The sequence below is a fragment of the Electrona antarctica genome, assembly GCF_951216825.1.
Source record: "Electrona antarctica genome assembly, chromosome: 18".
NCBI lineage: Eukaryota > Metazoa > Chordata > Actinopteri > Myctophiformes > Myctophidae > Electrona > Electrona antarctica.
Genome location: NC_136799.1, coordinates 39250998 through 39276170, shown reverse-complemented (window position 1 = coordinate 39276170; position 25173 = coordinate 39250998). Strand labels below are relative to the sequence as shown.

Sequence of the window (25173 nt, the reverse complement as noted above, 5' to 3'; positions counted from 1 at the left end):
TTGTATATTTGAATCTCCTCTTCTTCATGTCCTTCCTGTTGCAGACATGACGGCTACAGCCAGCAGTATCCAGCCATGCCGTATGGAATGCACCCCGCTGGCATGTACCCACAGCAGCAGGTGACTAATGCTGTGCCGCCCTTTAACCACGGAGTCCCTCAGGGCTGTATACTGGTGACCTCTCTGTTTTCATAGCCTGAGCTAACGTGATAGGTTTCTGGTCTAGAGTGGCGGGTCGCGGCTGAGATTTGTCCGTCAACCCCGGTCCCTCCCCCCCCCCCCCCCTAGTGCAGTACTACGTCACATAATTTGGAGCGACGCCCACCCTGAAAGGTTGACTCCCACTTCTAGACCAGAGCGGCCAATGCGTTTTCCCCCAGGCTTTTTTTTTTGCGCCGACGAAAATGAAAGCCTGGGTACAGAGGCTACTGTTCTCACGACAAGCTCACACCGCGCTGCGATGTGAGCTTGTGGATCTGCTGGTTTCTGCTAAGGTTTTCCCCAGAATCACCTGCTTCGAATGTTATCAACCGATAAGCACCAGTGGGTTACTTATCACTCGAATGCAATCGAGCTTACTGGCTGCGATTTGGAAACATGGAAGTGAAATGACTGTGTGTGTGTGTGTGTGTGTGTGTGTGTGTGTGTGTGTGTGTGTGTGTGTGTGTGTGTGTGTGTGTGTGTGTGTGTGTGTGTGTGTGTGTGTGTGTGTGTGTGTGTGTGTGTGTGTGTGTGTGTGTGTGTGTGTGTGTGTGTGTGTGTGTGTGTGTGTGTGTGTGCGACAGAGAGACAGAGAGACAGAGGCAGACACACAAACAGAGAAGCAAACAAGAGATTGAGAACAGGCCAAACTGTCAGTGTCATTGACTGTATGCATACAGTATGTGACTTATGGATGATGGTATTCTGTTGTGAATGTTTGTACTTCATTACAATCCCACCTTTAACATCTTAAACCTTATATACTTTACACTGAGGTCCCTCAGGGCTCTTTACAGTGGTTCTCAAAGTCTATGTCAAAGGAAATTTGTATTCATCCTTAGGGCCCCAAATCACACCTTAGAAAGCATGAGTGTATTTCAAACACAGTATTTTTTGACTGCAGTCTTATTTTGACAGCAGCAACTGCCTGTCATAATTCCCTATCTAATTATTGGACAGTATTAGGATGTTGATATTCATCTTGTATTCATCCTTGGGGCCCAGAATCACACCTTAGAAAGCATGAGTGTCTATTTCAAACTCAAAGTGTTTTTTGACTGGGGGGTCATATTGGCGAGGAACCACCTCAAGGTTCCTCGCCAAGGTTCTAAATGGACCTTTACCAGTCTGAAACTCTGACCCGTCAGGGTCCATTTGGTTCCTTTTGTATACTGCCAGAGTTAAGGGAAGTCCTTGAAAGTTTTAAGTTTGAGAACCATTGCTCTAGGTCGCTCCCTTTTTTCCCTCTACACCAAAATCTCTGCTGAAAGTAACTGATCGACAGGCGCTGTGCGCTTGTATAGATCTGCTATTTGTACAGAATAAGGACGCTATAGGGTTCATCATGTGGCTAACTCCTACCTCCCTGCGTCCTCAGGGCTACAAGCGTCCCATGGAGGGCATGTACGGACCCCCGGGTAAGAGGCACGAGGGGGACATGTACGCCATGCAGCATGGCGGCCAGCAGCCCGACATGTACCACGGCCAGTACCCCGGCGCCTACTCTGGCCCCGAGCGCAGGCCCATCCAGGGGCAGTTCCCCTACCCGTACCCCCGGGACCGCATGGGCCCCGCGGCGGGGGCCGCCCAGCAGCAACACGCCATGATGAGCGGCGGAGGACCCCCGCCCACCCCCAACCACGCCGCCGACGGCCCCAACATGTGGCCGTCCAGGACAGATCTAGGCTATCCCTACCCCAACCGACAGGGGGCCCCGTACGGTCCGCTGGGTCGCGACGACATGGACGGCAGGGCCGGGCAGGAGCAGTGGCATCGCCAGTCTCCCTACATGGCGTCGTCGTCGGGGACCATGCCCATGCCCTTGTCCTCGCGCCAGCCCCCCTCGCCCTACCCCCCCAACCCCTCGTCCATGGCCAACCACCTGCCCCCCAGAGCGCCCAGCCCGGGAGCCTTCCAGCGCTCGCTGGAGGCGCGGCTGTCGCCCAGCAAGATGGGGCCCTTCATGTCCCCCATCATGAAGATGCCCAAAGCGGGCATGGCCATGCCGGGCTCGCAGGGCGGCTGCGGGCCCCTGGGCCAGTTCCCGCCCAACCTGAGGAGGGACCTGAACTACCCGCTGGGCTCCGTGGAGGCCACCATGCCCCTGATGAAGCCTCGACGCAAGATCACCTCCAAGGACACCGGTAAGAGAGATGGACTTGAACCTCTAGGGGAACCTACAGTAGATGGTCCCTTTACGGCTTTTTAACTCTGATTGAGTGTAAACATTGAACCTAATAGGTCCATTTGATTCCATTTATACACTCTTAGGCCCCTTTTCCACCAAAATAACTTTGGTTCTAGAACTGGTTCATTTTTTTTGGTATGATGGTTTATATCACATCTTCATCTTCCAACATGAATAGTGGCACACCTACTTCGGTTCCCACTTCAGGACAACAAAACAAAACAAAAAAATTGGTTCCAGTTCCAAACCAACTTTTAGGGATCTGAACCAAATAATTGGTTCAACATTAGGCGGGGAAAAAAGAATGGGGGGTCCTTGGAATAGAGGGTATGCGCGTGACATCATCATCATACCCGGAAGTTATGTGGGAACGCCTACCGAGTGTCAAAAAACTACTTTCTGGCCTTGACAGCCGATACATCCAAACAGAAAGGTCCTATCTGATTGCATTAAACGACATTAAACGAAGTTAAACTCACTTTGCCACTCGATCTGCCATTCACTTTATGCATGCGCATACCCTCTTTTGGAAAGGTTTGGGAATAACTAAACTAAACCCTTTTTGCGACCACAGGTCGCAGTTAACTATGAAATCGTGCATTTCCCGTCAGTCACTCACTCACGCATTCACTCACTATCCCTGATGTCATCAATATTAAGCCCATATATGGAGATCCCTGATGCCATCAATATTGGCCAGCAACTCTACATCTCACCTCAAACCCTTAGATATCCATATATGGAGCTGACCTGTTCTGACATTCCATATGTTGATCCTAACCCCATCCATCCTTCCTCTTCGATGTCTCCCTTTTGACTGATACCTGTCCATTTAAACTCTAAACGGGCCTGCCCCCAAAGTTATTTGTGCAGCAGCAGCGCCCGGCAGCCTGCGAAAACTAGAGTTCTCAACAGGCCCGAAAATGAAGGCCCGGCCCTACCTGGGCCCTCATCAAACCCTGTACACTCAAGACACGTCCCCCCGCTGCCACCCTTAGATCTCCGTATATGAAGCTGACGTGTTCTGACATTCCATATGCTGATCTGACCTCATCAAACCCTGTACACTCAAGACACGCTCCATATATGGCCATTACAGAATTCATTCCATATGTTGATCTGAACCCCCATAATAAATAATAATAATAATAATAATAATAATAATATATTTATATAGATTTATATAGTGCTTTTCAAGGTACCCAAAGTCGCTTTACAGAACAGAAGTAAAAACTATTTTATTAGAAAACTAGTTAAAAAGGTTAAAAGGTTAAAAACTAGAAAACAAAATCAAAATGGACAAACAAGAAGGTTTTGTCCATTTTTGCCAAAGTGGCAGCGCTCGTCCAGCAGTCTGATATCACCCAGGCGGATGCGCGCACGCGACCTCGCCCTCAGGCGCCGTCTTACTGGTATAGACTGCTAGAGCCAACGCTGTAAACGAAAAATACTTCGGTTTCAACAGCCGAGTTGTTACAAGACTATAGCCCTGGTAATATCTGACAGGAGTTAAAACAATCCCCCCAAAAACGTTGTATTCCTGGTGGAGATGAACCAGAGTGGAGCTATAGTTCACTGAGCGTGCAGTGGCAGAAAGTAGGACACATTTAATGGCTGAACGTGTAGCTGTGATTTTAACCTGGTGTAGACGTAGATGTCAGCATGCCCGCGGCACTGCATGCAGCAGATATAGATATTTCATAGTTTGTAGCTATTTCATTGAAAGGGGGGAGTTGTTGCTGCTGCTGCTGCTGCTTCAAACTTCCGTAACAACGAGGGGCTTGGCTGGGTGAATCTCAGAATAGAAGCGTGTCTAGAGACAAGTGTCTGGAACGCAGGGCTTTCAAAGTGGGGGCCCAATTGCATAAGATAGGAAAAACTATATCGTCGCTGTCGGGGGGGAGAAACGTCCTATATCCAGGTTCAAACTTTTTGTGTTGTTTAGTACATGAATGCCCTACTTGATCATGCTACAGCGTAGATATGCACGATATTGAAATGATGACCGGTATACAATCTCGGTTAATATGCAGGGTCTTATCGGCCGATGAAGCTGAAGCTTGTTTCCGTTGTGGTCCACTTTGAGACATAGAACAACACGCAACAAACTCTACACACAACCATAAAACTAAGAAATATCTTTTCACACGAGGAGCACAGCGCCACTGCGCAGATCCCAGGAGAATGCAGGCGTTATGTCGCTCCCCGTGTGAAGAGACCTGAACACTGGCCTTCTATTGTAAAATGGATCCCATTACATGTAAACACTGACCTAGCTACCGCGTAGGGACAATAAGATAACGTAATTACTCATTCCCCGCCAACACCACCATCTGCTGGCGGAATTGTGTACTCCGGGACTGCCACTCGTTCATTTCAATGCAAAACCCATTTATTTCTTAAAGGCGTTTCACCCGGAAACTGAGAGTCAGGAAGTGAAAAAAACGCTATGTAACATGTCCCGCGAATGTTATGTAACTCACCCAAAACATACATTTTGTAACCAGGGATCATATCGTTTATGAAATGAGCCGCAAAATGAACCGCAAATCAAGCTTGCTTTGATCCAAATAGAAGAATCCGAGATATTACGATTCTAAGAACTGCGTTCCCATAGACAGCATAAGCCAGCAGAATTCTCACTTGTGTTACGAGTGCGTAGAGAAGTTGTGAGCCATCAACAATGTATATTAAAAAAAGGCGTCAATTGTGTCCATTTATCCCTGTGAATGCAGGAACTCCAGAGGCGTGGCGGGTGATGATGTCATTGAAGTCAGGCCTGTTGGCAGAGAGCACATGGGCTCTGGACACCATTAACATCCTGTTGTATGATGACACCACCGTGGGCTCCTTCAGCCTCTCCCAGGTAACCTCTATAACGCACGCACGCACGCACGCACACGCACACTGGTGGAAAGGAACATTTGCTCAAGTACATTTATCTCGGATGCAAAACTATTTTTACTCTGCTACAATTATTAGTCACTTTAGTTTATTAATCGTTTGCCCGCCAGGAACATAGGAATATTAACACGTAGAATCTTGTAGCCTGCCACAAACGGAAAAGCCGTTTTAACAGCGATGTATTCATTAATGCATGTTTTAATACGATCGTATCGAAATCTACCGTCCGTTAGCTTTGTTATGCTTCTGACCCAATGGGCGCGGCCATTTTGAAAATGCACGCGCATCCACTTACATTGCCGGCTCTGTTTTCAGACGGCTTTATCTCACAGAAGCGACATTGCAGGGGTCGCTTTGTCCCAGACAAGCGTTTTCAACGGCCTGTAGCAGGCGCTGTGATACTCGCGGTCCACTTTTTCCACCACCGACCGAGAGAACAAGCACCAGCTTCGTCAACACACACGGAATGGTTTCATAGTAAAATGCGATTACGGATATTTGGCTCTTCAAAGTAAGTGTCACGCGCGATAAAACCCTGGCAGGACGCAACGGAGGGATTAAATAATGGTAGCGGTAAATGGGTTTTAATAACTTTAGTTTTCAAATATAACTAACTGCATAGTAACTTTACTAGTTAATTTGCACACTTATATTATTAGTATTACAAAACACAACTTTTAATAGAAAAATAAAAGTAGAACTGAAGATTTAGTTTTAGTCGTTCTTTTCGAAAACGTTTGATGAATTTGGAGTCCTTTTAGTTATTTTAGTATATTTTGATGGCATTGCTATTTTCTCTTAAGTAAAAACTCTTGAGCGCTTCTTGCAACACTGGACACGCATATCACAGTCCAATTCTCTTCAAACACTTTATTCATTTAAGATATATTGATCTAAAAACTCATTTTAGGTTACGGGACGTATTGATCAAACTCTGCACTCATCTCACGTGCAGTAGAAAAAAAGCATTCCATTACCTCAGCTGCAGTTTTCCTTCTTCCCCTCCAGTCAGTGTGCACGAAGAAGGCTTAGAATGTGTACTATGACCCCTCCTTCTTTAAATATAATAATCCTTGGTTTCTTGTGCATAAGCCATTCCCAAACCAGCCGTCCTCAAAAACTCACATTCACAAAGGCGCAGAGGGAATGGCTCGTTGCCGCGCTAGGCTGCTCGGCTCACTTGGGCAGGAGCCTCAGACGCAGGACGTTGAGTGAACCAAAACTACTGCTCCTTAAAATAACTAGTTTGAGAATCTCTCTTTTTATTTGGTTCCATTTGTACAGTCTCTGAGTTACACTGATGCTGAGGATATTTAGTGTACAGAAGAGTGGGGTCCCCAGATTGTATCAAAAATCATATCAAATGGTCTCATAATAACATTACCATGTTGCCACTGACACTGTGTGTGTGTGTGTGTGTGTGTGTGTGTGTGTGTGTGTGTGTGTGTGTGTGTGTGTGCGTGTGCGTGTGCGTGTGGCGTGCGTGTGCGTGCGTGTGGCGTGCGTGCGTGCGTGCGCATGCGTTCGCTTTATTCCTGCAGCTGCCTGGTTTCCTGGAGCTCATCGTGGAGTATTTCCGCCGTTGTCTGATGGAGATCTTCGGCATCCTGGAGGAGTACGAGGTGGGGAGCAACCAGCAAAGCCTCCCTCTGGGAGGCGACACCTCCTCCTCCTCCTCTGGTGAGAAGCAGCAGGACCCCGACCCCGAAACGGATCACGACCTCCTGCCACAGGCCGAGTCCGGCGGCGACGCGGAGGAACAGAAGATGGAGGAGGAGGAGGAGGAGCAAGCGGGCGGCGGTGACAGAGAAGAGGAAGCAGCTCCGGCAGTCGCCGCCCCCGAGTCGCCGCGCGAGGACGCGCCGGGTGGAATGAAAGAGGAGGCGGAACAGGTGGAGGTGAAGATGGAGGAAGAGGAGAGGGAGGAGGAGCAGGGAGAGACGCCGGAGAAGGAGGATGAGAGGAAGGAGGAGGAGGAGGAGGAGAGAGAGGAGAGTGTAAAAGGAGAGTTGAGGACGGAGATTAAAGAGGAACGCGTGGACCAGACGACGACGGCCGTGGCCGTGGACCAAGGTTATAATAGTTTTGGATTTTTCATTATAGTTTAGTTTTAATTAGTTTTGACTTTTTTTTCCTAATTCAGTTACTTTGAATTAGTTTTTGCAGCATGTTTGCTAGTTTTTATTAGTTTTTATTTCTGTGACAATGCTTAGTTTTTATTAGTTTTAGTGTTAGTTTTAGTTTTTTTCATACTTTGGGTTATTTGTCAGGTGCAGGATTCATAACGGTCAGAATAAGTAGGCCTATTGTGTAATAAAAACTCAACAAAAGATACTGAGGTTATTTTGTCTATAATTTCGTTTTTTTTGTTTTAGTTCGTTTTGGAAACAGTTTCAGTTAGTTATCTTTTTTTTAATAATAGTTTTTATTTAGTTCAATTAACGAAAATGTTTTTTCAACTTAAGTTTTGGTCATTTAGTTAGTTATTAACTCTAATAACCTTGCCGTAGACGCAGAGCCCAGGCCCAAACAGGCCAGCAAGTACGACCGCCTGCCCGTCAAGATCGTCCACACAGATGACCTGCTGGAGGACATGACGGAGCACCTGGGCCACGCCACGCACTTCACCAGCGGGCTGCTCCACTGGCAGGCGGGCGGGGGCGACTCCACCGCTCACATCCAGACGCACTTTGAACCCCGGCCGCGGCGGGAAGCGGACGCAGAGGGGCGGACAGGACGGCGCACCGGGTAAGGCCCGTCACAATTATGACATGATCGCCTGAATTTGAGATAATTGCAATAATTTTTGCACAATTGTCAATCGTTTCCACGTTGAAAGATTTTCATACTGTATATCAAAAATAGCAGACATGGCAGATTTGCGAGCTTACAACACGTCACGATTAACTATTTCCACTATTTTGCAATTTTTTTGGAAAGAAAAAAATATAAAAAAATATTAAACGCGTCAGTGATTTATTTGTAAATTTAAGTTGTTTGTCATATCTGTCCTGTGCAATTTGTGATTCCTGGCAAACAGAAATACATTACAAATTGTAACATTCCAATGTTCACTGCAAAGAAAACACAAATCCTTAATCGTTAATCGCAATTACTTGTAAGTTGTGTGACAATGAATGGTCAACTTACCTGTTTGTCATGGTGACAGCCCTGGTGCCGGGTGTGGAGGAGAAAAGACCACTGGCGGCGGCGGGGGGGAGGAGGATGGGACGTGGGCGCCTCATCGCCTCATCACCGCCACCATCGACGACGTGCTGTGCGCGCGCGTGGACGCCCTCTCCCACGACCACCCGGCCCGCTCGCTGCCCTCATACCCCTTCCGGGTGCACCCGGACGGCGAGCCCGACGGCATCACCCTGCTGGAGGACGAGCCGCGCTGCGCCGACGAGACGCCGCTGGGCACCGGCGCGGGGGCGCCGTGGCAGGACGCGCTGGCCCGCCGCTGCCTCTGCGTGTCCAACATCGTGCGGAGCCTCTCGTTCGTGCCGGGCAACGACGGCGACATGTCCCGCCACCCCGCCCTGGTGCTGCTGCTGGGCCGTCTGCTCCTGCTGCACCACCGCCACCCCGAGAGGAACCGCACCGCGGCGCCGTACGGCGCCCAGGAGGGGGGGCCTTGGAGCCTCTCGCACGGCAGCGCCGAGGTAGGGTTGTCACAGTTAGTACGTAATCGTCTGATCGCAGTCATTTGAGATAGTCGCAATTATTTTTGTCATAATCATTTCCATGTTGAAAGATCTTCATAAATTCATAAATAAATCAGAAATAGCAATAGAAATAGAAATAGAAATCTACAAGCGTGTAGATCAGCAATTTCCACTACCTTTTTTGTGTTTTTTAGTGTTTTAAGTAAAACATTTATAAAAATGCCAGTAATGTCTTGGCATATTTCAGTTATTTGTCATATCTGTGCTGTGCACTTTTTAATTAGGACGCCTAAAAGGCAATACAGAAATGTAAATTCGACTATTCATCGCATTTATTTGTGTGACAAATTAACGGTCAACTTTTAAATGTTGTGTAATCGTGACAGCCCTGCAGCGCCGACGAGGAGGACGAGTGGTGGTGGGACTGTCTGGGCGCGCTCCGGGAGAACGCCATGGTGACTCTGGCCAACATCTCGGGCCAGCTGGACCTGTCCTCGTACCCGGACACCGTGTGCCTGCCCCTGCTGGACGGCCTGCTCCACTGGATGGTGTGTCCGTCGGCCGAGGCCCGGGACCCTTTCCCTTCGGCGGGGCCCCTTCCCCACTCCCCGCTCACGCCCCAGCGGCTGGCGCTGGAGTGCCTCTGCAAGCTGAGCATCCAGGTAAGGGGCTGTCACCGTCAGTTGACGATTGTTTGTCACACAATTTTTTGCCGATTGCCGATTGTTTAGTTGTGGTTTTTTTGGCGTTGGATATTTAATATGAATAGAAATTACATTTCTGTTTTGCCTTTTGCGTATCGAGGTAAAAAGGTAAAAACAACATGGCCAAGTTTGGCATTGGAACATGGACATTTCTGTTTGCCCTTTGGGCTTCATAATGAAAAAGAGCACAGGGCAGATATGACAAATAAATAACTGAAGTATACCAAGAAATTACTGGCATTTTTATATTTTTTTACTTTAAATAGCGTGGCCAAGCTTACAATGCGATGTGTTGTAAGCTTGTATATCTGCTATTTGACAATTGTGACAAAATAATTAATAATGATCTCAACGAAGGCGATTATTGTGCAATAATAAACGTGACCCCCCCTCCCCCACATACAGGACGGCAACGTGGACCTGCTGCTGGCCACGCCCCCCTCCAGCCGCCAGGAGAAGCTGTTCTCGGTGCTGGTGCGCCTGGTGTGCCGCCGGCAGGCCCAGGCGTACCGCGAGATGGCGGTGGCCGTGCTCTCGCACCTGGCGCAGGGGGACGCCACGGCGGCGCGCGCCATCGCCGTGCAGAAGGGCAGCGTGGCCAGCCTGGTGGGCTTCCTGGAGGACGGCCTCAGCATGACGCAGTACCAGCAGAACCCCCACCACCACGCCGCCATGGACCCGCCCAGCGTCAGCATGATGTGTCGGGCCGCCAAGGCCCTCCTCGCCATGTCCAAGGTGCCGGAGAACAGGGCGGAGTTTGTGCTGTACGAGAGCAGACTGCTGGACATCTCCATCTCGTCCGTGCTGCACGCGGGCGTGGTGGCCATTATCTGTCAAGTACTCTTCCACTTTGGGAAGTTATGACAGCAGGACCTTGTTGTGGTGAGCCTGGGTTAAGACTCCGTGGAGCGACGGTGTCGCGCGCTAAGCGGGAACGGTCTGGACGTTTTTTTTTAACGGACCCCACGCGCCGCCGTCTGCGTCGCGAGCTTGTCGGGTCGGGCTGTTTCCAGCGCGCGAAACCGTCGTACGGCGGAGCGTAACTTATTGGCGCGAGGACAGACGAGTTATTACTGCGCTTTTCTATTTTTATTTAAACGAAAGAAAATGTTTGTTTTTTATAAGATATCCACATATACAAAAAAAAATTATCTATATATGTATAGCTCCTGGGCCCCGGTACAAATTTGGTTTTGGGATTTCAAAGCTAATTTTAATACAAATATTTAATAACTGCTGTCGTTGGATTGCTCTTGTTTTTGGTTTAGTTTTTTTGTATTTTGTTGTTTCGTTGTGTTCTGGTTTTGTTTACGTTCCTCAGCCAAAGCTGCCCCAGATGTTGGTGCTGATCCATGTGGTTCCGTTGAGTCCTCTGAAATGTCTTGGGTTTTATAATCACTAATAATATGAATATGCTCATCGCCGTTTTGTTATGGAGAGTATTTATTTAAATTGTGACATTGTACAGTAGTTAAAGAAGAAGAAGAAGAAGAAGAAGAAGAAGAAGGAGAAAAAAACGTTCTGCCACCATTTCTGGGAAGAAGAAAAAACCACCAGTGACTTTTTGTGGTATTAATTAAGTGATTAAATGTATATGTCTCCATCGCTGGAAGATAACATTGTGCAATAGGACTAGACCAAGTTGTCCCTTTTTGAGAACAACTCTCTTCAAATACACCTGCAGTACGTGTTGCAGACCACCGGGGGGCAGTGTTGCACCAGCCAATCAGCATTGGGGGAGAAGAAATCTGTTAAATCAATTGACTAATCAATCATAGCCTCAATGACTCTCACAAAATGACCTTTGCGTTTCCTAAGCCCTTGTGTTATGTCTGTATTTTTTCATCACTATGTATATATACAGTTGTACATTGGACACACATGGTTATTTCAGCCTCACAATCAAGAATAAGGAGATTGATCGGGAACTTTCTGCCTATTATTAAAAAGTAATGCTTTTATTATTGGTAAGATTTGTTATTGTTATTACACATATTTTGTTATTGGGGTCAAATATTTGAACAATGGCAGATATAACAGATGTTTCGATGTAAAGACAAAAATAATCCTGTATGCATTGTATTATAGCTGAAAAAACAATCTCTTTGGTAATCAGATGTGGAAGTGCCAGGGTGGGTGGGAGGTGGGGACATAATAGAGCCTGGAAAACATCTCACTTCTTTAATGTCCTCCATTCATGTTAATGAATAACTCTGAAAAAGAATCGACATGTCCTGAAAAGCTCATTGTAAATTCTGCCTTTTTGTTTTCGTACGACGAAACGTGTCTCTCTTTTATCCAGTATTCATATTTATACACACATGTCACAAATAAATGTACAAATGAACATTGTTAAGCACCGGGACGTTGCATTGTGTCCAGACAATCTTAGACCAATAAAACAAACATCGACTGCTTATACCGGGACTGTTTGCTCATTTTATAGAGAGATTGCTGTTATTTACATCAGCGTTTTCTTTAGCATTTGATTACGTGACAAACTTTTGATCCAGCACTCAGCCTACAAGATTGCTAGATTCCAAAAAAGGATTTTTGGCTCCTGTGTGTTTCCTTAAAGGACCACTTCACCACTTTTCAACCTATCTTCATATAATTGGTCCTCACTAATGTTCATGATAAAATACCACAATTATTTTTCTACCCGGGCTTTGTCTCATGGGAGGGCTGTGGGCAGTTCAGAAACCCGTCCACCAGTGACATCATCGATGGGGAATCCAAGCTAATAGAAACTGTAGGCTTTTAACTGAAAAGTTGCAATGCGATAATGGAAGCCATCGTTCTCCCGATGATACAAATATATTTATATATTATTTAAAAACTTTTTAAAAAAGAATCTGCCTTATATTCCTGAACCGATTATATGACAAAGGTCTCAATGTTTCATAGCTAATGTTTGTTCGGTCCAGCCGGCTCCATCCACTGCCATGTATGTCATCAAACTTCCGGTGCGAGATTTCCACAGAGAGCGTCATGGCTCGTGACGCAGCCCAGTCACATGACCATGAATTTTCCTTCTGTAAGATAGAAGCAAGGGTTTAGGGTTAGATGCAGGAACTGCTTGGGGTTTCCACCTGGCCTGTCTTAGGGCCTGTGTGGACTCCATTATTCTCTATAGAGAGTATGCGCATGCTTAAAGTGAATGGCACATCGAGTGGAAAATCGAGGGGCAAAGCAACATGCAAAGTGAGTTTAACATTGTTTAATGTTGTTTAATGCAATCAGATAGGACTTTTCTGTGTGAATGTATGGGCTGTCAAGGCCAGAAAGTAGTTTTTGCCACTCAGTAGGCGTTCCTGCATAACTTCCTGGTTTGATGATGATGTCATGCAATAGAGGGTATCTCTATTGCATGACAGACAGTGTTCATATGTTTTGAACTTTTGATGTCATCAATCATCTCCATATTTGGGCAAAAAGTCTATATTTGAGCAAAGACCAGAGCCAGTGCAGTATATATATATATAACCACTAGTTGTTGCTTATCACTGTAAAGATGTCAGATTATGATCTCATCCCCACAATTTCCAGTTTTTTGGACTGCCATCTTGTACTCCCCTTGGTGGAATTTCTTTCCGGAAAAGTCTATAATGAACATGAGCTGCTTCAGGCAAAGCTGGACCTCCTCATTAACACAAACATGGTAGACTTCGTAATGGAGGTGCACAAAAGCCTCTTCACCGACAGGGAGATCCCCCACGCTCTGCAGAAGAAGAGGACAGACGTGGTGGCTCAACTGAGGCAGCTCCAGTCCGAGACGGAGCCCATTGTGAAGATGTTCGAGGACCCGGAGACAGCTAGGCAGATGCAGTCTTCCAGGGACGGGAGAATGCTCCTCAAATATCTGGAGGAGAAGTTTGACTTCAGTCAGGACTCCTTGGACACCCTGTATCGATATGCCAGGTTCCAATATGATTGTGGAAACTACTCTGGGTCCGCTGAATATCTCTACTTCTTCCGCGTCTTGGCCCCAGCCACGGACAGGAATGCCCTGAGCTCTCTGTGGGGCAAGCTGGCCTCCGAGATCCTGATGCAGAACTGGGACGCCGCCATGGACGACCTCGCCTACCTGAGAGAGACCGTTGACAACAACTCGGCGAGCTCCGCTCTCCAGTGCTCCGCTCTCCAGTCTCTCCAGCAGAGGACGTGGCTCATTCACTGGTCACTGTTTGTCTTCTTCAACCACCCCAGAGGCAGAGACAACCTCATCGAACTCTTCCTGTATCAGCCTAACTACCTCAACGCCATCCAGAGCGTTTGCCCTCACATCTTGCGTTACCTCGCCGCGGCGGTCGTCACAAACAAGGACGTCGGCAGGCGTCAGCAGGCTCTGAAAGATCTGGTCAAAGTCATACAGCAGGAGTCTTACATCTACAAAGACCCGATTACAGAGTTTGTGGAGTGCCTGTACGTGGACTTTGACTTTGACAGTGCTCAGGGGAAGCTAAGGGAGTGCGAGTCGGTTCTTGCGAATGACTTCTTCCTGGTTGCTTGCCGGGAGGACTTCATTGAGAGCGCCCGACTCTTCATCTTTGAGACTTTCTGCAGGATACATCGCCGCATCAGCATCAGCATGCTGGCAGACAAGATGAACATGACACCCGAGCAGGCCGAGAAGTGGATTGTCAACCTTATCCGCAACGCCAGGCTAGATGCCAAGATAGACTCTAACCTGGGTCATGTGATTATGGGGCACAACGCCGTGTCCCCTTACCAGCAGGTGATTGAGAAGACCAGGGGCCTCTTCGAACGCTGCCAAGAGTTGGCCCATAGAATTGAGAAGAAGCTGGGTCACAGCAACAGGAATGAGACTACAAACTGGGCAGTTCAAGAAAGTGGCGTTTAGAAGCACATTATAGATTAGGAGACGGACAGAGATGTTTATTTTTGTCCTGATTTTATATGAAAATAGCAGATCTTCAAGCTCAAAACACAAAAAAAAATAGAAAAAAGCTTTTAACACTAATATGTTCTTATGGTGGTCCCCTGGCACAAACTCTTTTCAGATGGGGTTCTGCGGACAATATATTAGAAAAACATCACACCCGTATGAAATGAGTGGTGCAACTCCGTGGGGGTCCGCAGGGGCTCCCCGGAAGTTCCAGACCCACAGGAACGCGGCCCGGTTACGGCGAGCTGCCCCACGTCCAAAACGGTAGAGAAATGTGAGAGTTACCATGTGGGGGTCCCCGGGGGTCCCGGGAACATCCAGACCCCCAGGAACGCGCAAAGGGGTCCGGGCTGATTCCGGGCGATCCGCCACGTGTCCGAAACGGTTGAGGAATGACAGAGTTAAGGTGGTTGCACACTGGATGCGTTTTTCGGACAACCGAAAACGCGTCCAGTGTGCAACCACCTTTACCGTGTGGGGGTCCCCAGGGGGTCCCTCCACTACTGTACTGTCACTGTACAGTAACACCCCAGATCATCATATACAGTTAGTGCGTGCGTGCGTGCGTGCGTGCGTGTTAGGCTGCGCAACAATGACACTTGGTTGTGAAAACCAACCAAACGCTATTTACGTGCTCGGACGCAGGGACAGACCCAAATGCATAATAACATGCCCACAATAGTGGCGACACGTTCAAAGTTGTATGCGCTCAAGATGCAAGGTGTTTGTTTTGAGTTCACACTGACTGGCCACAGAAACGGCTCTTTCATCTTGTCCAGCATTCCAAACAATCACATATTCCTTTGGGTGAAGCCTCTGCTGGCTGGGATTCAAAACCTTGTGTTATTCTTGGACTCGGGCTCAAAGGCCAGATCATGTCCACCAATTTCCCAACAACACAAACACAGCTTGATCCACTGCCAGCACACTGCTAACCCGAGCCTGCAGCTCGGGAATAAAGTTTGACTGACTGTTTTAAAAGATGAGTAACCATTCGAAAGCATTAGCATTCCTATTCCAGCCAATCTACAAGCTTACACGTGTGTTTAGTGTAGAGCGAAAACGGATGGGGGCCTGATAAAGAGCCTAAACAATGGAATCATCTAGAAGGTCATGGGTCTTCAACAGGGGTCCGTGACCCCTAGGGGGTCCTCAGAGTTACCATTTGGACCCTACAGCATCCCTATTCCAGGGGAAATTCACAGAAAATAGCAGATGCACATTAACTAACATGAACTTTCCTTAACACACTGATGATAGTGCTGTCAAACAAGCCTATGAAGCTATCTATGAAATCAATGGAAGAAGTTTAATATGAGTAGTGGGGGTCCCTGCTTCATCCATCTCTCCGCTGGGGTCCTGAAAAATGTTTAAGACCCCTGATCTGGATCTGGACAAACATGGATGTATCCTCAAATTGGCTTATGCAGGTCGACCACGGCCATGCACATCACATCACTCCGACACTAGTCTCACGTTACCAGACTGTTGACTCTCGCAATTTCTAAATGCTTTGGAGATTGTGGAATAGTTGTCTGGCTACGCGAGACTACTCCGACACTGACATCATCATAAACAAACCCGATACGCCCATATTTAGGCATGTCAATATGACTCAGACATAACCTTAAACAAACCTGATACGCCAATAATAATCTTTGTTTAGCAGCTTTCATGACATCAAATATACAGCCCAAATTGCTTTACATAAAAAAGAGATCAACAAAATAAAGATAACACAATATTAAAAACGTGATCAAGAACAAATTAAAAGCAGGCAAGATCAAAATTAAAACAATACAAGAAAAGAATGGGACAAAACATTTTAGAAGTAATACTTCACTTTAGAAGTATTACAGACTCAAATTCCCTCAAGTAGTCACACCGATCATCATCTCACAGTCACATATATTCATTCACTTTCATATTTAACCACACAGACTACCTGTCACCTATTTAGGTACACACTTCAATAAGGAACAACAAAGACCCTACCTATTGAAAGATATGATATATATCTACATTTACAGGGAACCATAAAAGCAAGAGTAAAAGTCTTGATCTTGCTTTTAAAGCTATCTATGTCAGTTGCCAGTCTTGTAATGGGAGCTTGTTCCAGTTGGCCCATAAAAGCAGAAAGCTTCTTTGCCATGTTTTTTTATAATACTCTTCTGGCAGCTCGAGGAGGACAGCACTAGATAATCTAAGGAGACGGGTTGTAACTTTTGGGAAGGCAATAAGAAAGGTCGGAAGGAAGGTGCTAAACAATTAAGTGCCTTAAAAACAAAAAAGGTTTTAAAATCACTCCTAAATATAGGCACGTCAGTCACTATGACTGAGACATAACCAAGCAGACAAAGGAACATTTTATTGTTATAAATTTACTGCGTGACATCTCTGATCACAAAGCTCCCGGCTACTACTGCACTCAGTGAAAATAAATAATTGAGTCTCGCTCTCTCTGTTCAAACTTAGATTCTGATGCAATGAATATTTTACACCCCTTCCCTTGGATAGAACACAAGCGTTCATTTTCATTCCTGCAGAATTTATTTCTACAACAACTTTAACTTAAAGCAGCAATCCGTAACTTTTATGATATGTCCCACCCCAGAACTGGAATAAAGCTACATTTCTGATAGTTAACCAAATGGATGCTTGACTTTGTTATTACCAAATGCCGTTTGTAATTCTGTGAGCGTGTAGAAACCAAAATCTTACCAGATCTGGACCCTTACAGATCTGTAACTCTGTGTAGGGAAGTACAGTGCATGTGGATTTTATAGTGCACTGTAGATTGAGGTCCCAAAGGTAAAAAATAAATAAAATACAAATCTGTATCAAATGGGGGTCTGTGCCTATAGGGCCTAACCAGTTATCAAACTGGGGGTCCTTGGAATTAAAAAGGCTGTATGTTCCATACAGATAAAAAATACTGTTTTATTCATTCAAAATAAGTTCCGTATTGCAGCTTTAACACTGGAGAACAGGCAGGGGAGGCATGAGGTGGAGAGAAGTAGCCTAATTTGCGGGGAGACTGTGAGCCAGAAGACTGAGGCATCTTGGGTGACATTTGCATTCTGTGGAGGTGCGATGAAGTGATGTGAAGGAGGTCAGGTGATTGAGGAACTGTCTTAAAAACTTGCCAAAAATGTTGCTCTAAAGAGAAACATTTTTGCCAAGTTTTCTGACAGTGTGTGGGACCCTTCTTTGTTTTTCAAAGATACCCTTTTAAGTATGCTTTATTGCCCTACGCACCTGTCAATAGCCTTGAGGTGTGCATCGGCCTTTTGCTAAAAAGATTGAGGAACTGTCAACATGACCAAAGCAGGTCTAACCGGACCTTCTTGCGAACCATATCTTCTCACTGAGGAATGAAAGCTTTTGGGGACGAGTTCCAACGCAACAACCAGTTGGTGACAAAAGTAAAATAAAATGATCAATACTGTAATGTGGAGATACTATACTCCGTTACAAGTGAAAGTCCAGTATTCAGAATGTACAGAAAGTACAAAAGCTTAAATGTCCCATTTCACAAGTTTTCAAATCTTTTGAAAATAGCAGATCTACAAGCTCACAATGCGTTGTGAGCTTGTAGAGCTTCTATTGAAAATTGTAAATACTCCAGTATAAGTATACAAGTACCTCAAAATGATACAATACTTCAGTAAATGTAGGCTATTACTTTCCAGTTCCACCACTGCAAACCACAACCCCTCTGTTTCTCATTTTGCAATTAAGTTAGGCCTAGCCTACACAGGGCCGGATTAACACTTCTGAGGGCCCCTGGGCAATGAAGCTCGAAGGGCCCCCCTTCACACGCGCAACATTTTTGCTGTTTTGGGGCAGTTTTATGCCGTTATATTGGCCTATTTCCGTTCGCCTACCCCCCCAGAGTGACAGCCAATCTAGCGCATTGTTGCTGCTTTACACACAAGGGTGTCCCTGGGGCCAGGGGCCCAAGGGCCCCTGGGCACGTGCCCAAAGTGCCCATATGGTAGATCCGGCCCTGACTGCCTACAACACACTTTTTCACTTTGGTTAATATGCCGTATAACTAATATAGGAGGCTCTCTTCATCTAATGTAAAATAGTTGTTCAGATCTTTTATTAGCTAAAACAGCCACAGTCTACTATAGGCTACAACAGTTTAATGGAACATGGATTGAATACATAGCCTATAGGACGGTGGTGGACCACAATGGAAACAAGCTCTTAGGGCTTTTTGTGTTATCCTTTCAGCATCATTGTCATACCACTGCACTATTTGCAAAACTGTTGCAAAATGATTCAATCAATATAAAAAAACAAATAAAGAAGTATAGGCTAATCAATATAAAAAATATTTCGTGTTGATGTACATATACACGTTATACACAATATATCACTGTATAAAAACATGCTTCTTGATAAGTTGATTATATTCGATTGATTAAAAAAGTACCCCCCCCCCCCCCCCCCAGCAGAGAGGCGGAGGAGGAGGTTCTCAGTCTGATTTATAGGAGGGGTCTCCTCTTCTCTCCTACCCGATGTGTTCTATTGATCGCGTGTGTTGTTTTGCGGTCCTTCTGCTCGCTGACTGTGGATCCAAACATCACGGAGCTTCTGCTCCGACGCCTCGTCTGTCAAGTCTGCGTCCGTGCGTGCGGGGGGGAAGTGGCAACTTTTCTGAGCAACTATAGGCCTACACGTCCTGATTGCGCAAGTACGTGCTGGAATGGCGGAGATGTGCGACGATAGCACAGCGGGGAGGGATCGAAGGATAACGACAACATAGTAGATGTTATAGTCACAGTCACAGACTAGACTGCGTGCTGTGCGTGTGCGCCCGTCGGTCCCGGGTCGCAGCCAGGATGTTGGTGCTGGCGGTCTGATGATCTGAAGCTCGTCTCGTCTCTCTGGCTGGCTAAACCTTTTGTTTTCACAAGTAGTTTCTATATACCTAGACGTTTGGAGGAATCTTTTGTTCAGATCGCAACTTGAAAATGGTGTTGTCAGTTCGTAATAAACCTGGATAAACAAGGATAATTATTAAAGGGCTGCGTGACAACTGACGACACCCTGACTGACGAGACCAACATAACATAGCCTACTCTGCCTTGGTAAGACCAGAAACCCCCCTCCCTCCGCTGTGAGTGTGTGCTGTCTGTTGTTGTGACACTGACTGACTGAATATTTGATTGACTGGATATATTGATTAACTGGATATTTGAATGACTGCATATTTGACTGACTGACTGACTAATTGACTGACTGACTGACTGAATATTTGATTGACTGGATATTTGACTGACATACTGGCTGAATATTTGACTGACTGACAGAATGACTGACAGACAGTGTTGTGTGGATGTACAGGTGTGTCAGTGACAGACTGATCGTCTGGTCTGACAGCTAGGCATGTTGTTGTTGTTGTTGTTGCACAACATATTATTCACGCACACACATCCATGCAATGCTGCGTTATATACACAGTCAGGACATTTGAAGTTCCTTTTTCAGTCGACAAGTAAAATCATTAAAAAAAAAATAATAATCTATAAATCATACCGGTATTGTTTTCTTATGTAAACACAGAGCAAAGTTATGCCTTTAAGTTTCTATTTGCAGCACTTTGCATTACTTTTTGTTTGTCAGACAACTACTAACGCATTATATTTGGTAAATGTTTTTGGCCACACATTACACAATACAAATAGCCTACTGTATGTAGTCTTAGGATATACAGTCAGTAACTTATTGTTATTTAATTTAGATTCGTATGTATGTGTGTGTGTGTATATATATATATATATATATATATATATATATATATATATATCGCACGACACGTAGGTAGGCGGCGTAGGCCTACTACAGTACGTAGGCCTACTACAGTACGTCTTACGGCAGAGGTAGGACGATGGAAAGTCCTGACTTTCCGGCACTTTCTTGAACGCACCATCATCACCATCATCGTCTCCGTGTACCTACCGCACCTCTCCTCTCTCTCTCCACTAGTGAGGGAAGTCAAAACATTACAAGTTAATAACGCTCGCGACGAGCAGCAAAAAATACCCAAAACAAAACAAACAGACAGAGGAATGTAACGTAACGTACGAACGTCACGTAAAAGTGAGAGGAAGCAGTAAAAACGTTTCAAACTGGCCCACCAGTAAGGCACCACATTTTGTTTTTCATAACTGAAACTCACAACTTGCTAACTGTGTTAGCCATGTTAGCTTTAGCAAGTTAGCCGAGGAAACCGGGGAGAGTCAGTCAGCCACCGGAGCTGTATGTATGTCTGTGTCTGCTGCTACAATAAGTACAGTTGTTGCACGTGAGATGAGATGTTGGAATTATTATTATGATGAAGATAACTTTTAATGTCTGTATATTTTATTGGGGTGCAGCCATACGGAGTGTGTAGATTCGTCTAGACTAGAGAATGTCAGAGAAATGTGGTGAATGATGTTGGTTATTTTAACCATTATTGATTCAATACTTTATTAACATTTTTTTGCAAATTGTACAGTGGTCTGATTGATTCTACAGTGGTGCTATGAAAGGATAACACAAAAGCCCTAAGGGCTCGTTTCCATTGTGGTCCTATATTGTATGCAGTCAATTAATCGAGAAAGTGACTAGCAATTTATTTTTAGTTTGGAAATATTGTTAATTTCGAAGAAATGAAGTGAGTGAAGAAGGTGGCCTTTTTTGTTGCATTATCGTACACTCAACTTTAGGGCTGTGCGTCACGATTATGACATTTTACCATGACGATTCAGCTTCACTCCAATCCGGGTACCCATTGGCAAAATAAAGGAAAAACAGCGCCCTCTTATTAGTCACAGTCTGTCTCGAGAGACTATCTTCCCTCAAGTAATTGTGATTATGGTAATGACTTAATTGTGTTTGTCTTTTCTGGAACATGTAGAAATTACATTTCTGTTTGGCTTTTAGGATTTTAAGTTTCACAGCGACGTGCTATGACAAATAACCTAATATGATTGACATATGTATTAACTTTATACTTAAAAAAACATATAGTGGTCTGGAAATAGTGTTCAATTTTTGAAAATACATGATTTTTTACATTCATGCAAAAGAATAATGGCGTTTAATCTCAAATAATTGCGATTAGGCGATTATGTAATAATTGTGACAGGCCCACACACACACACACACACACACACACACACACACGCATAATCCATTCACGAAAGTCATAACAATTATTTTTAGTTGAAAATCGTGTTCATTTTGAAGAAGAGGAGGCGAGCGCGAAGAAGGTGACCTTTGTTTGCACTGAGCACTGCACTAAACCCAGTTTCTCTTCATTCACAGAGGAGGAGGCACGTCTTCAGGAGGACTGGCGGTCTGGTGGTGGTCCCAGGTCCGCGTCCAGCTGTGGTGGAGGCCGGGCGTTGATCAGTGACGGCTGATGCATCTCGGGGTGTCCGAGTCCATGAGAGAGTGTGAGTACAGCCAGATCAGCACTCGCAGCTCCACGCCCATGGAGACCCCCTACAGCAAGAGCAAGAAGAAGACCCCGAAGAAGAGGCGATGGGAGTCGTTCCCGGGCCGGAACAAGTTCTACTGCGATGGGAGGATTATGATGGCCCGGCAGACGGGGGTGTTTTACCTGACCCTGGTGCTCATCTTGGTCACGTGTGGGCTCTTCTTCACGTTTGAGTGAGTGCTGCTGCTGCTGTTGGTCTCGCGTAGCCAGACAACTATTCCACACAATCTCCGAATGCAGGAAGCTGTCGTCTTAAATTAGCATTAATCTTTTTAAATTTCCATTTCTGCTAAGCAGCAAGCTATATAGTATAGGCTTGGATGATTTTGATTTATATTAGGATGAATTTGGGCGACTGCAAAGGCGAAATGGAAGCGGGGAGGAGGCGTCCTATCCGCTTTATCCATTTTCTGAGCTTCTGTGCTCCAGACCGTATGACGGAAGCATTTGAAATTTGTGGGAGGAAACTGTCTGGCTCGCGAGACTATGTTGTTGTTGACATGAGGTCCTGCTTTCACACTGCCTGAAGCAGTTTGTCCTGTCTGTCTGTCTGTCTGTCTGTCTGTCTGTCTGTCTGTCTGTCTGTCTGTCTGTCTGTCTGTCTGTCTGTCTGTCCAGAGGCTAATTCTGGGCCTTTCGAGGTGTTGGTGGAGATGCTGCACTCGCATGTCAGCGTTTCTCAACCTCTTTGGACATCTGGACCACTCGAATATTTCAAACAATCCTCTATATCGGCACAACACAGCCAGTGTTTTACTTTTTTTTTCACTGTTTGAATTCGTATTTAGCATTAATGAATAATGATTTTAAGTTAAAGTTAAAGGCATAGAGTTTTTACCCACAATTGTTTACCTCTATACCAGCAGTCATCAGCCACTGCTGGAGTAGTATGGTGGTTGGTGTTATGTCAATGATGGGGTGCCTGCCTGGTGGCTCAGCCAGGTAGTGCACAGACCATTAGCGCGAGGATACGGGTTCGAATCCGACCCCCGTCTGGCCTTGCATGATCGCGTCCTGTCCCTCCTCTCCCTCTAGCTTTGATTTCCCCTCACTCTACGCTGTCGCTGACATGTCTGAAGTGAAGCATAAACATGTCACAAATAAATCTTAAAAAGTGATGTCACTTGACTCATGTCAGAGAAAGCCGCATCTCTGGGAATGCTCAGAATTATTCACTAGAACTGGGGGTATTAACGCAGGAGCTTTTGAGCTGACAGTCATTTTAATTGCCGGTGACACACTTTAAGTTCTGCCTGGAGCTACTGTCTATGGAAACATGCGTGGTTGGTTACTTTGAAAAGGTGTGGTTGGTTTCATAGTTCATGCACCTGAACTCAACTTCAACATTATTGTCACATCACAGGTTTACATGATGTGCGTAAAACTTGGGTGAATTTATTGTGTCGTACAAGCTCTCATCATTTGCATTCTATTAAGGGAAGGAGCAAAGAATAAAGATAAAAAGAAAACAATGTAACACGTCAAATTGGTGAAATATTAGTAGAGTGAATATCGTCTCTGTCAGATGGAAACCTCATATGTCCAAAACTGTTACTTTTCAGGATGCAAATTAAAAAACAGATATCCAAGTACAGATATCCAAGATAAAAACATGTCACTTTGTACCGCGCTTAGAGCTTGCAGATCTGCTACTTTTGATACTTTAGTATGATTAGTATGATCAAGCAGGGCAGTAATTTATGAACAAATACTAAACGTAAAAATATAGAGAGGTTTCTGCCCGACAGCGACGACATACTGTAAACGTACAGTAAGGTGCATGGATGACAGAAATAACACGTCAATGAGGATGACTTGAGGCAGTTAAAAGAGCAGTACAGTACATATATAGAAACATAGTCCCGCTTGTGCATACAGTTGGAGGCCATCGATATTGTCCTTTTCTTTTTGCTGAGGTTTGCGTGATCTGCGCAAAAGGACAGTTAACCCATTTTGGGCGGGAACCCCTTTTGGTGTTTTAAACATTATGTTATAATTTAGCTATTGAAAAATAGCAGATCTACAAGCTCATAGGCTACGAGCTTGTAGGTCTGCTATTTTTGAAAAATCATGAAAATATTTATTTCAGAAAACTGGAGGATTTAGAAGGATTTTTTAAAATTTTGAGGTCAGGCCTAAATGGGTCAAATGATAAGGGACAATATCGGTGGCACCCAACTGTATATAGAAACATAGTCCCGCTTGTGCATACAGTCTCACATGCAGGTGAGATATCATTCGGCAGTGCATAACACATTATGTCGGTGTCAGTGTAAACAAAAAGTGGCAGTTCCAGTGGAGCAGCAGCGATGCGCTCCCACAGTCTTATTTTCACAGCATAATGCATCCTGTGTGGCGGCCTGTGTTGTGACAGTCAAGCCCAGTGCTTGTTCAACACTTACAGTCTGATGGTAACCAGTTGGAGACTTTCACCATTGCATTTATTATTTTGCATTTTAATTGTATGTGGTACGAGCGAGGCAGCGCTGGCAGTTTTGCTGTCTCACGGGTCCAAAGTGGCGTACCCGACCTGTTTCCTGTCCAGATTCATCTTCCCGTAACTACGTTTGATCGACTCGACAACAGATTTCAACCGTAAACATCGGTATGAAGGTGTCATTATGTGTTTGCGGTTTGTCAAATTTTGCTTGCAAAGGCCAACAAAAGTCAAACTAACTTGTATATGTATATATTTGACAGTGTTCAATCGCAATTACAGTATTTGCGTGATTAGTCGACATGATGTCAAGTTTGTCAACTAATCTTTAATGCTTGTGAATGCTGTAGCCACCCGGGGGGGGGGGGGGGGAGATATAATCATTAGAGATCACACATTCAGTCTCCCTCCCATTAGCACAGACTAATCACTATCCCTCCCCCTGTTGCTCCAGAGAAGCTCCAGGGCTCTTAGTGAGATAAGAATCCTCCTCCATCGGAGGTTTTTGTGTTGCTCAATCGCTGCCTTTATCAAGGGGTAAAGGCTCTCAGCGCCACAGAGAGCCCTGACATGCAGAAATATGCTGAGCCATCAGTGGCCGCTGTCCAATTTGTGGAACTGGGAGGCTATTATGCGGGTGCCATGTCCTCTTATTATAAGC

The 25173-nt window shown here is 45.5% G+C and overlaps 3 protein-coding genes across 9 annotated transcripts in view; all 3 read left to right on the top strand.

Moving 5' to 3' along the window:
• The window catches only part of LOC306941975 (AT-rich interactive domain-containing protein 1B-like), a 33417-nt gene extending 21791 nt beyond the window's left edge, over positions 1 to 11626 (top strand). Inside the window, exons 9-16 of one of the 2 annotated variants that reach the window (XM_079527620.1) lie at positions 45 to 120; positions 1589 to 2345; positions 5125 to 5255; positions 6835 to 7366; positions 7804 to 8041; positions 8463 to 8958; positions 9348 to 9623; positions 10071 to 11626. In XM_079527620.1, the coding sequence (XP_079383746.1) occupies positions 45 to 120; positions 1589 to 2345; positions 5125 to 5255; positions 6835 to 7366; positions 7804 to 8041; positions 8463 to 8958; positions 9348 to 9623; positions 10071 to 10529 (2965 nt within the window). In that variant the 3' untranslated portion in view covers positions 10530 to 11626. Of the gene's footprint in view, positions 1 to 44; positions 121 to 1579; positions 2346 to 5124; positions 5256 to 6834; positions 7367 to 7803; positions 8042 to 8462; positions 8959 to 9347; positions 9624 to 10070 lie in introns of both variants that reach the window. The other variant, XM_079527619.1, reaches the window with a different exon arrangement.
• A 1553-nt stretch (positions 11627 to 13179) lies between these two features.
• Positions 13180 to 14529, top strand: LOC306941893 (eukaryotic translation initiation factor 3 subunit E-B-like; the record flags this gene model as incomplete). The annotated part of the gene is made up of 1 exon (XM_079527533.1): positions 13180 to 14529. One exon carries the CDS (start codon positions 13180 to 13182, stop codon positions 14527 to 14529), a length of 1350 nt encoding a protein of 449 aa, XP_079383659.1.
• Positions 14530 to 19192: 4663 nt separating this feature from the next.
• LOC306942305 (palmitoyltransferase ZDHHC14-like) overlaps positions 19193 to 25173 on the top strand; it is an 86328-nt gene continuing 80347 nt past the window's right edge. The window contains exons 1-2 of one of the 6 annotated variants that reach the window (XM_079528130.1): positions 19193 to 19279; positions 21901 to 22248. In XM_079528130.1, coding sequence (XP_079384256.1) covers positions 21998 to 22248 — 251 coding nt within the window. In that variant the 5' untranslated portion in view covers positions 19193 to 19279; positions 21901 to 21997. The other 5 variants (XM_079528126.1, XM_079528125.1, XM_079528127.1 and 2 more) reach the window with 5 other exon arrangements.